The sequence below is a fragment of the Colletes latitarsis genome, chromosome 7 (genome assembly GCF_051014445.1).
Source record: "Colletes latitarsis isolate SP2378_abdomen chromosome 7, iyColLati1, whole genome shotgun sequence".
Classification (NCBI taxonomy): Eukaryota; Metazoa; Arthropoda; class Insecta; order Hymenoptera; family Colletidae; genus Colletes; species Colletes latitarsis.
The window spans coordinates 3,803,117-3,815,885 of NC_135140.1; the positions used below are offsets into that span (position 1 = coordinate 3,803,117).

Sequence of the window (12,769 nt, forward strand, 5' to 3'; positions counted from 1 at the left end):
GTCACGGGGCTAGAACTAACGGTCGTTAACGGGAAGAGATGGCCGGTTAGTAGGTTAAAGCAAATGGCAAAGGATGAAAGTCCGTCGATTGCGTTCCCGCGAGAGCTTTCGGAGAGCTCTAGACACAGCACAATGGTCCGTTGCACTGTCTTTCAGTTAGCTGTCGCCCTGCTCTTCAATTAACCCGAGTTTCGTCCAGTCTAATTACCTTCGACTACACGTGTGCCCAACCTGAAACAGTCCTCCGCAGCTACCCCAGGACTTGTACTTCCATTATCCGTTAACTAGAAACAGTTGTTTATTTCTACCAGCGTCGCTGAACACGGCGCTCTTTTCGTCGAATCATTTTTTACGTCGTGCGGCGATTAATCAACTTCTTCGTGGCTCAAGTAGAGATCCACGGCATTCTAACTCAGATATTTGACATTTTCTGCAATTTGTCGTTACTTTATTTACAGTGACTGACAAAAATACTTATTTATGGAGTAGAGCTCATGGATATCTACAGAAAAGTGTACAGAAAAGTCAACATTTCCGTAGAGCATCAAACAAATTTATTAAAAATCAAAATCAAATTTTTCAGCGAAATTAAAAAATTTCAAATCATTCTGAAAAAATTATTTTTAGTTACAGGCGTCAATTACAAGCATTTTTGGTGAATAGACATGCCTTCGAAATCCTAACCATTTTCGAGAAAAAAATTCCTTACCGAAAATATAATTTAAGGTCAGAAATGACACTCCAATATTTCATGCGTATCTTTAAAATGTCATAACTTCTGAACGGATTGGACGATTTTGATGTTTCAAAAAGCAAACTACGCGTATTTTGATGGAGAATATGTACAAATCGCAAAAATATTCGAAAAGTTGATCCTTGACCATGCAAAATGAGAAAACCCCCCTAAAAATGGTCCAATTTTCAAACGACCATAACTCTTACAATAATGAATATAAATTAATAAAAATTTTTTCTAAAGTAGAGCTTATGGGTACCTACAAAAAAGTATTAGACAACATTTCCATACAGCATCAAACAAATTTATTAAAAATCGAAAACGAATTTTTAAAAGAAATCGACAGGGGGTTGATGCCTAAATTTTTCAGCGAAAAAAAAAAATTTCAAATCGTTCTGAAAAAATTATCGACGTTTGCGGGGGTCAATTACAATCATTTTTGGTCAACAGACATACCCCTGAAATCCTACCCATTTTCGAGAAAAAAATTCGAGTAGGTACTGAAATTTTTAGACGAAATTAAAAAATTTCAAATCATACTAAAAAAATTGTATTTAGTTGCAGGGGTTAATTGCAAGCATTTTTGGTGAATACACATACCCCCAAAATCCTACGCACTTTCGAGAAAAAAATTCTTTATCGAAAATCTAATGTGAGGCCAGAAATGCTTTCCTGAAATTTCATGCGAATCTTTAAAATGTCGTAACTCCTGAACGGATTGGACGATTTTAATGTTTAAAAAGGCAAACGACGCGTATTTTAGTGGAGAATATGTAACAATTATAAAAATATTCGAAAAGTTGATCCTTCACCCCGTAAAAAGAGAAAACTCCATAAAAACGGTCCAATTTTCAAACAGCCATAACTTCCACAATAGTGAATATATTTCAATGAAACTTTTTTCTGATCTAGTACTTATGGGTACCTACAAAAAAGTATTAGACAACTTTTCTGTGGGGCGTCAAACAAAATTACTAAAAATCAAAAATGAATTTTTAAGAAAAATCGACCAGGGGGTAGGGTGCCTAAATTTTTCGGTGAAAAAAAAAATTTTCAAATCGTTCTTGAAAAATAGTTTTTGGCTACAGGGGTCAATTACAATCATTTTTGGTCAATAGACATACCCCTGAAATCCTACCCAGTTTCGAGAAAAAAATTCGAGTAGGTGTGAAATTTTTCGATAAAATTAAAAAATTTCAAATCGTTCTGAAACAATTATCGTCGGTTGCGGGGGTCAATTACAATCATTTTTGGTCAATAGACATACCCCTGAAATCCTACCCATTTTCGAGAAAAAAATTCGAGTAGGTACTGAAATTTTTAGACGAAATTAAAAAATTTCAAATCATATTAAAAAAATTATATTTAGTTGCAGGGGTTAATTGCAAGCATTTTTGGTGAATACACATACTCCCGAAATCCTACGCACTTTCGAGAAAAAATTCTTTATCGGAAATCTAATTTCAGGCCAAACATGCTTCCCTGAAATTTCACGCGAAGCTTTAAAATGTCATAACTCCTGAACGGATTGGACGATTTTAATGTTTAAAAAGGCAAACGACGCGTATTTAGGTGTAGAATATGTAGAAATTCCAAAAATATTCGATAAGTTGATCCTTGACCCCGAAAAATGAGAAAAACCCCCTAAAAATGGTCCAATTTTCAAACAACCATAACGCCTACAATAGTGAATATATTTCAATGAAACTTTTTTCTGAACTAGTACTCATGGGTACCTAAAAAAGGATTAGACAACTTTTCTGTGGGGCGTCAAACAAAATTACTAAAAATCAAAAACGAATTTTTAAGAAAAATCGACAAGGGTGTAGGTACCTAAATTTTTCGACGAAAAAAAAAATTTTTAATTAATTCTGAAAAAATTATTTTCGGTTGCGGGGGTCAATTATAATCATTTTTGGTGAATAGACATATCCCCGAAATCCTACCCAGTTTCGAGAAAAAAATTCGAGTAGGTGTAAAATTTTTCGATAAAATTAAAAAATTTCAAATCGTTCTGAAAAAATTATCGTCAGTTGCGGGGATCAATTACAATCATTTTTGGTCAATATACATACCCCTGAATTCCTACGTACTTTCTAGAAAAAAATTCTTTATAAACAATGAAATTTCTGTAATTTCATTTTCTGTCTCTCTTCCTCTTGTGTTGATTTCTCTAACCTGTTCGTAATGCTGTGAGTGACATGAAAATGATAATGGGTCTCTAGAGACCCAGAAAAAGGGGTCGAAAAAATACATTGGATCTAAGGGCTGCTCTTATACCTCGTCTGTGGTAAAACTATCGAAAGAAGCTTCGTTTTTCTTTTCGTGTCTTATCTTCCGGGCAGGGAGAAGCAATAATAGAAGAGTCGGCAAGGACACAAGCGAACCGGAAATCGGGTCAACGAGATCAAGTGTCCAGTCGATCGGAGTCATCCTTGTTAAGAGACTTTAATTCGAGAAAGTACGGCTTGCCGATACAAAAGAACACGAGGAACAATTGCGGATCTAGTTAACCGTGTTTCTCTAGGAAATTTTCTTATTTCTCTGTTTGTCTCGCGTCATCTGATTACGAGACAACTGCCGAAATTTTATTCCGATAACATCTTAGGCGTTCGTTCAAATAAACGATCGATTTAATTTGCGATAAGTCGAAAGGTTAGAAAGTGTGCAATTCGTAACGATCATTAAAACTTTGTATTCCTACACGTTCGTTTCCTGACTCTTGCCCTTCGTCAATCAGCATCGATGACGCATCACAAGCCCACGCTAAGCATACCTTATGATGGTTACGAATCATAGAAAATTTTTATTCTTCGATTCATTGTTCTTCATGACAGCTGCAGCATCGTAATCGTACGAATATTTAAATTACAATCGTTCGTCGAGCAAAATATGCAGTTTCGTCGAAAATCATTTTCGAGTCGAAAAGCTCGGACCTTTCCGGAAACGATCATGTTCTATATTATTATTAGTATAACTACTTGAAAAGGTTTTCGAACAGGGCTGTAAAGTATCGGTGAATTTTCAGATTTAAATTTCAGGAAACATCGATCGATAGAATGGCTTTTCAATAATTGTATTTTGTTTGGATAACTTATCTCGATATTCGTTGTTCTGTAAAATTTAAATATTTATCGTTTAGAACACCAAAGACAATTCACTATGAGATCTTGTCTACTGTTATCGATTATTGTCTAACGTCGAACAAAGTCGCAGCATAATTAATTCAATTCACGCAACGCGTATTATTGTAATCCACTGTTGTTTCTTACGTCACCATAACTTAGCCTAGTACTATTGTAATCTACTGTTATTCCATACGTAATCGCAGCTTTGAATTTTAATGTTTCGTCCCGTTAAAGCGCGAGTATAGTTCGCTGGTTGAAAAAATAAATCTATGTAACTTCGTTTTCCTCTTTTAATTTTAAATATCTATCGTCGGAGTAGTGAAATTTAATTTAATTTCAGTCGAGTTCAAATAATTTGAATTTATATTATTCCCTTTTTTAATAATATAAATAGATAGAGGAAAGTTGGTATTATTTGATAAGAGAACGTGTGTTCAGAATGCAATTAGAAATGATTAATGGAATCACCGGAGCCATAACGAGATAAAGATCTTGCATTATGAAACACAGGTATCTTCCCGAGTGCTGTACGTGGAACTTAAATTTTAATTAATTCCAAAAGGGAATCGCATTTAATCGAGCCATTTATTATTCTTAATCAGAATGTAACGTTAGCCAGGAGTGTTCTTAAGATATTGGATCGCAATTATAGTCAGTACGAGATATAGAATGACTCATTGGTCGCAATAGGTCTGAAAATTTACATATAAAAAAGGACAGAGATCAAACGAAAGAGGCGCGTGTGTAAATAATAGTTAAAGTGTTTTCAAATCGTTGAGAGATGTTTGTCCAAAAATTGGACGACGTTTGAAATTTTTATTAGAAAAAATCGTTCGACCATATTCATTTTAAACTTCGTGCATATATTTTTGTATGTTTTGTCGAGTCGTAGGAACTTTTTCGCACAGTTGCACTCGGTGTGTACGCAATTTATTTTCGTGTTTGTCACGATACCACTTTCTGGCCATTCTACGCAAAAAAAAAAAAATAAACAAATAAAACAGGTTCCCATTTTACAGAAATATGCTCATCGTTTAGACCGGAATATATTATTTTAGCATATTCCAAAGACAAATATGAGTACGAGGAATTAAACGTTGCCTTCTACGGCGCTACAGGGCGTGAAAGAAAATTCGACGGTCGTTTGCTATTGTTTGAGGGAAAGTTTGGTGACAGGATGGTTTCCAAATCGTCGATTAATCGCCGAATAAATTCCAGTCGCGGCGGAACTAACGGAAATTTGAATTTACGGAAAGTCGAGAGGTCTCGTTTCCAACTTCTCAACCAAGATGGCGAACGGTGTCTCGAGTTTGGCTTTTCGTCTTTCAAGGGGAAAGTTCACGGATAAGTGTGACGGACCGGCAAAAGGCGTGGAAGCCGAACCGGGAGTCGATGACAGAGGAAATTGAATCCACTATCTTTGCATTCGTCGGTTGGGGGGGAGGGGGAGCGAAGTGTCGCTTTATCCCAGGGCGGAAAAGTTTGCGTCAGGGCGATCGAAGGCGCGAGGTCGTTCGCGTCTTTCTTCTCGCGAGCTCGTTGTCTCGAATCGGAGGCGCGAGCAATCGAGAAACTCGCGAAAAGAAACTCGGTCACGGCTGTCGAAGAAGATAACACCCGGTGTGCTCGACGTAATTGGCGTCGCGACAGAATAGCTAAATGCCCCCTTGCAAAAGAGATTGTTGTTACGGACGTTAAACGGATTTGCACGCGATAAGCGAGCACCGACTCGGGGGTCCTAGATGAGATACCATTTTTCCGCTTCCATTCCCCTTCTTTCCTCTTCTTTCCTCTGCACCTTTTCTCTACGGAATCGTCGTTTTCTTTCGTTTTATTGCAACGCCGGCTATAAACGCGCGCGTATCTTCCCCGAACGTTCGCCGGACAGGAAGCAGACGGAGACGAGCCAAGTTATTGTTCCTAGGAGCCGTCGACGTTGCACCGGACCTGAATAACATAGCAATCGATCGTGAAAAATATAGCTACTTACGGAGAAAACTATTTTTAAGAATTTATTTCGAAATTGAAATTGCATCGATAAGGGAAATCTTTCAAAGTTCGAAGGGTCAAGTTGCATTTTGTGTATGGTACATGCGATTTCGAAATAATCCAAAGGCGAGAAAAAAAGAATTATCGTCGATTCGAGCTTGTCGTTGTTTATTTTGGAATTAGTAACAGTTTCACTGTTTCGAAAATATAATCGGAAGGTGGGTCGAAGAGGGTTCATCGACACAAGTCGAGCAGAGGGAAACCTGGTCAGGTAGACTAGGATTGGCCCAAAAATATCGCTGTATCGAATGACATTCCTCGATACATTATCTTCTTTAAATGGCAGTGCAACCGATGACGCAGTCGTCGTTGTACAACCGGTTTTGGAGGCGAAAAAGAAGCGTTCAGGGAACAATGCCAGAGAAATCGTCCATTCGGTTGATGCCCATACTCGGTTTACGTTTGGTTAGTTATGTCTTAAAGAAATTGACGTCGACAATTACGCGGACAATCGGGATAATTGATACATATAGATCTGCGCGATTCGTTCGAAATTAAATAACAAATAACAGTCGTTTCTATTTTATTGTCTCCCATAATCTCGAACGAAAGAAAAAGAAAAGAATACCAATTTGCACCCCTGATAATTCGAATATCCATCGAATAGAATGTTATTCGGAGACTTTTACGTATTTTATTATAGTTTCCAGCATTTGGGAATTTGGATGACTGTTGTGCCAGAAAATTTGAAATTCCTGTGGCAGCGTTTGGAAAAATAACGAGGGTTGTCGAGTTACGTAGGTATACACGATTCGTTCGAAATTAAATAACAAATAACAATCGTTTCTATTTTATTCTCTCTCGTAATCTCTAACGAAAGAAAAAGAAAAGAATACCAATTTTCACCGCTGAAAATTCGAATATCCATCGAATAGAATGTTATTCGGAGACATTTACGTATTTTATTATAGTTTCCAGCGTTTGGGAATTTGGATGACTGTTGTGCCAGAAAATTTGAAATTTCTGTGGCAGCGTTTGGAAAAATAACGAGGGTTGTCGAGTATACACGATTCGTTCGAAATTAAATAACAAATAACAATCGTTTCTATTTTATTCTCTCTCGTAATCTCTGACGAAAGAAAAAGAAAAGAATACCAATTTGCACCGCTGAAAATTCGAATATCCATCGAATAGAATATTATTCGAAGACTTTTGCGTGTATTATTATAGTTTCCAGTGTTTGGGAATTTGGTTGACCGTCGTGGCAGAAAATTGAAATTCCTGTGACAGCGTTTGGAAAAATAACGAGGGTTGTCGAGTTACGTAGGTATACACGATTCGTTCGAAATTAAATAACAAATAACAATCGTTTCTATTTTATTCTCTCTCGTAATCTCTGACGAAAGAAAAAGAAAAGAATACCAATTTTCACCGCTGAAAATTCGAATATCCATCGAATAGAATATTATTCGAAGACTTTTGCGTATATTATTATAGTTTCCAGTGTTTGGGAATTTGGTTGACCGCCGTGGCAGAAAATTGAAATTCCTGTGACAGCGTTTGGAAAAATAACGAGGGTTGTCGAGTTACGAGGGTCGCACTGTATACATATACACTCGGAATATTTGTTTCCAACCGGAGACATCTTCGTTCCCGTGAAACGTATCGGATCGCAGTCGCGAGTAGATCTCGTTTCAAGAAGAAATGTAACGCAGTTTTCTGCAACACTACCGTGACATTTTCCTCTCGCGACGTACTTCAGCCGACCATATTTTTCCGTCGTATTTTTCTCTTGGCGCGCGGGCGGGAGAGAAATGTCTCATTTTTCTTGACGAAAACGGGGCCTGCTCGTCGGAACATTTCAATCTTATTCCCTGTGTAGGTTCGGACATTATTCGCACAGGTACAAATAAACACGACGCGAGACCGTTGCATAATTTTTTTATTGCGCCCCGTAGCTTCGTACTCGGCCGACTGGCGATCTCCGGGAGAGATTTCGTAATAACGTTCACATCTTCCAAGGGCTTCCTGAAGTCGTACGATTATGCTCTTCGTATCCTCTTCCGGTGAAGCTATCGCGACGGCCCTTTTGCTTATCTTTGGTCTCGTAATCGCCCTCGATAGAGCCGGTGGCGTCGTAGGTGGATCCACGAAAGAAACGACCGCGATAAAACCAGCCTAGAAAACGTTATTCAAGATGTTAGCCAGGAATTTTGATAATGATTATCGTTGTCGGCGCAATCGACGCGCTAGGAACAAAGATTAATTTAGGGAAACAGAAATAAAGAGAATTAGAACAAAATAAATAAAATTACAGCGTGTTAATTTGTACCAAAGAAATTAAAACGATAGATTCACGAAGAAATGTATAATGTAATGAAAATGTATATTTATTCATCCCTTTATAGAAAGCTAAAGTACTTACAATGTTTATTAGAAATTACGAATGGGCCATTTCGACCAGTTCGGTAATTCTAGTCTTATTAAATGCAAAAACATTTTTACTATATGAACAGAAAATTATATTTAAAAAATAGTTTTATTATGATTTCGTGTGGAATATTAAGAAGGGAATTTGTTCACATTCACATATATTGTTTTAACGCTAGAACTACCAACAATTATAGTGTATTTATTTGTATGTAAGGAATTAAAACGATAGATATAAATGTTTATTCATTTTGTTAGAGGAATCTATAGTTTTTTAAAAATCCAATAAATTTGTAACAACTTTTATTAGAAATTTCGAATGGGTCATTTCGACCGCTTTGGTAGTTCTAGTGTTAAATAATACGATTGATAATCGGTAAGACAATTCAGTTAAAAAGTAAGCGGAATAGTTATTTTATACAAGAGTTTGAATGAACTGATACCATCTAAAGTAAAGTAATATATATTTTAATGGTCGTTATTTGATTGCTTTATTTTAATAGCGCATATTTATGAATAATTGGTAATTTTTAAATTTGTTGGGTGAGATAGGTTTGCAGGAATCTCAACTATGTCAGGCGAAATTCGCGTAATCATCTTCTGGAAATGGTGATCAACGTATGGAAATCCTACGCGAATACAGAATTTCTTAGCCCACAAATGTTTCAGAACTCGGAGAATTACCATAGAATTTAAACAAGCTCCAAGGAACTTGTACAATCTTGTTAAAACTTATGCGACTCTGCCACTTTCGACGGCACGTGATGCCCCCGTAAATCCACGCGGACGTTGAACGCGAACGGCCATAAACTATATTCGAGATTTAGGATAGTTTCCTCCAAAATAGAGTCTCGAGCTAAAAATAATGCTTGAAATATTCCCATATTACAATTGATTGCAGTTTGCACGAAATATAAATTTTATACACGCAAACTTATAATTTGTGAACATATTGCATTGAAGTTATGAAACGAAATTTCATCAATTCTTAAATTGCAGAGGAAATATAAACTCTTAGGTTGGCCAGTAATTATTTTATAATATGCAATATCTTTATTCAAGAAATATTCTTTGATTACATTTTCTCCATACATTTTACATAAATTACTCTTATTAATATAAGATTATAATATTAATTAATATAATATAATCTTAATAATATTATAATATTAATATTATAAATTAATATAAACTCTTAGATTGGCCAGTAATTATTTTATAATATGCAATATCTTTATTCAAGAAATATTCTTTGATTACATTCTTTCCATACATTTTACATAAATTACAGATTTGCACCTTGTAGTTTCCTTTTATATTTAATTTCTAAAATTATGTCAAAATTATAAAACAAATCTAATCATCAAACTTTCTTCTTACTATTTACGGTTAAATTTTACCTCTTTATTACCGCGTGCTTTTAAGATTTGATTTCAAGATACATTTCAGAGTGTCTGAAGACAAGTATTGCCAAAATCTGCACACATATTTTGATCAACCCAATATGTTTCATTGTCAATGATTTTATTTTAAACCTCGTTTCGTTCGTGTGTTCGCTTTGCCTGAGAACGATCACCCGAAAGCTGACGCGTGACATCCCATAAATTCTTGAAACAATTGACTTTCTTCTAGTCTATCGACAGGAAGGGGCTTTGGGAACTAAATTTCGGCAAAATGAAACGAAAAACGTACATTATGCGGAGAAGGGAAGTCCCCGTAGCGATAGACTTCCTGCTTGCATCACTGGATGTGGCCTATTGCAGGCTGAATGCTGGCAGCGAGTTCCGCAGAGCTATTCGAGGTGCTTTCAGCTAGATTTGTATCCGCATAGCAAAAGCCAGCCAAAAGTGCAGCTCGAATCGCCAGGGAATATCGCGGTCGGTCGCCTGAATATAATTTTACCGTTTTTCAAATTTTATTTACCAAACGAAAAGCCTTCTTGAATCTATCGTTGCAACGCGACTCGATCGTCGTCAAGATTCAAAAATACGTTTTTTACCGTATCTCGATAATGGCAAATAGAAATTTTATTCGTACAAGCACTCTGCTTCGAGTCAGTTTCCAGACTGTAACTTTGAATACTTTCTCGCGAAATTGGGTCGGAATTGAACTAACCAAGCGTTTTATTCGTCTGTTGCAGCAAAATTATTTGATGAAATTTGGATACCTGCCCCAGTCGGATTTGGAAACCGGAAACCTTAGGACGGACGACCAACTCAGGAGCGCTATTAAACATTTACAGGTGAGTGAAATGTTTCGAGGATGTCGTACTCGGAAAGGTCGCCATCGGTACGTGTATCGACTACGAGGCAACCGACTCTCCCAACCGTTGTAAATTAAATGTGCATGCAATAAATTACTAAGTCGTCGAAAGTGTGAATGGAATACCGGAACTCGCTACAAGATCCTATTTCCATTTCAGGCTCCTCCATTTTCGAGTCGTTTCTTGGCGATTTCTCCCTCGATAAATGGAAATTGCAGCGACACGAAAATCAGGCTCGATACGAGCACTTTGTATTACTCGTTGATAATTAATTATTACTGGACCGCGGATGTTTATGCATTTATCGGGAAATTCTAATTCTCAGAAATATAAAAAATACTTGACGATATGAATTATTATATTTAAGGGTTGACACAACCCTCTACAAAGCAGTCTAATAATTATCGATCCCAGAGACTCGAACTCTTTATCGAAATATACAATTTCAGCAAATATTCGATACGAGTACTTTGTATTACTCGTTGATAATTAATTATTACTGGACCGCGGATGTTTATGCGTTTATCGGGAAATTCTAATTCTCAAAAATATAAAAAATACTTGACGATATGAATTATTATATTTAAGGGTTGACACAACCCTCTACAAAGCAGTCTAGTAATTATCGATTCCATAGACTCGAACTCTTTATCGAAGTATACAATTTCAGTAAATATTACAAACAGCCGTGCTTGAAATTAAATATGATCCAAACAAGAGTCGACTTGATTGTAAATATACTTATTCGTCTATATTTACATTGTTTCAAATTTCTTAAATAATGTCACTCGTAGAAATTTTTATATTTTATCTGAAAATTATTGATGTTTCTCAATAAACGTAAGATCCTCTTTTTATTAATTTAATAATCGATCTTTTACACGATGGTGTAAATGTTCAAAGTTAATTTGGAGCCAGAAAAGAAATAATTTAAACGTCGGAAGTTTGTTGAATAGCTTTTCCTGGTAAAAGTTTGGAGTTTCGTTCGATTTTCGGTCGCAACCAGAGTATTTTCGGAGACCGTTCAGGGAAAACTTGTAATCCGGTCAGCTGCGGAACGTAAAAATTTTGATCACGTTAAAAGATTGTAGGATCGTTTCCAATGCGGAGATTATGTTACCGGAAACGTTTTAATGTCGTTCTCTCGTCGAGTTTCCATTTCGTTCAGATGATCCTATCGATCGATCCAATGGGGACAATCTAACTTTAGCGGCCAGAAAAAAAACGGGAACGGAGGAAAACGAGAGCAAACGCGCAATTGGGAAAAAGCGACGCAAGCGTCGCTCGTCTGGCGAGGATTTACATGAAAATGGAGCTCGTTAAGAGCAAACGTCCGTAGACGTTCGACGAAATCAATATTTCCTCCGGGGTTCCGACAAATTGCCATCAAACTATCACGGTTTCCCCTAAATTCTTTCACCAGACTCCAGACTTTTGCGTCTCGGAATAGTTTTCCAAGGTGGGGACAATTATAGTCTGTTAAAAGCGTGGACGCGATAAATCAGAAAAAAATAATTTTTGCTCGCTTGTTATTCGGTTTAAAAACATTGTAGAGGTAAACTCAATAACTTTTGAAATATTGACGATTCATTTTTATCTCAAAATATAATTTTAATCTATAAACATTTAATTACTACTATGGTGTAACGGTAAAGTAAGAGACTCTTACTTTTCATATTGATAACAGATAAATAAGATTTGAATAATGAAATTGACGCATAAGAATGTTAATTAACTTTTAAATAAAGTATCTTTGTACTTATTAAAATGTATAACCGTGTATAAAAATATAAATATTTGATAATCAGGTGAAATTCTTCGAAAAAGTAAAATTATGCCAGAATTATAAGAAAAATCCAATCCTCAAACTTTTTCGTGACAATGTACAATTGAATGTTAACTGTCGAGTAATTATATGTTTTTAAGATTTGAACCGAAGTTAGTTGCGTTTCACAGTGCCTGAAGATAAGGATAAATTCGCACGAAATATTTGGCCAACCCAATATTTGGGTAGTTTTCTGTAAAAGAAAGGGGAATACGAGGTCGCGTAAGGTCGGGAAGTTAATGGCTTTTTGTTGTCGAGAAAAAAGTTGGTCGCACCGCGCATCAAAGGTGTCTCGCGGAAAGTTTCGCCGCTCTTTTCCCGATTGAAAAGAGGAGTTCTGGAATTGCAAACGAATTATCGCGTCTTGTTGAACTTTGGGAAACTTTTTCACGGGTTCA

At 36.3% G+C, this 12,769-nt stretch overlaps 1 protein-coding gene across 2 annotated transcripts in view; it reads left to right on the forward strand.

Moving 5' to 3' along the window:
• The window catches only part of Mmp2 (Matrix metalloproteinase 2), a 175,688-nt gene that overhangs the window by 35,141 nt on the left and 127,778 nt on the right, over positions 1 to 12,769 (forward strand). The window contains exons 1-2 of one of the 2 annotated variants that reach the window (XM_076768071.1): positions 10,280 to 10,336; positions 10,424 to 10,525. In XM_076768071.1, coding sequence (XP_076624186.1) covers positions 10,295 to 10,336; positions 10,424 to 10,525 — 144 coding nt within the window. In that variant the 5' untranslated portion in view covers positions 10,280 to 10,294. Of the gene's footprint in view, positions 1 to 10,279; positions 10,337 to 10,423; positions 10,526 to 12,769 lie in introns of those variants that run through there. The other variant, XM_076768070.1, reaches the window with a different exon arrangement.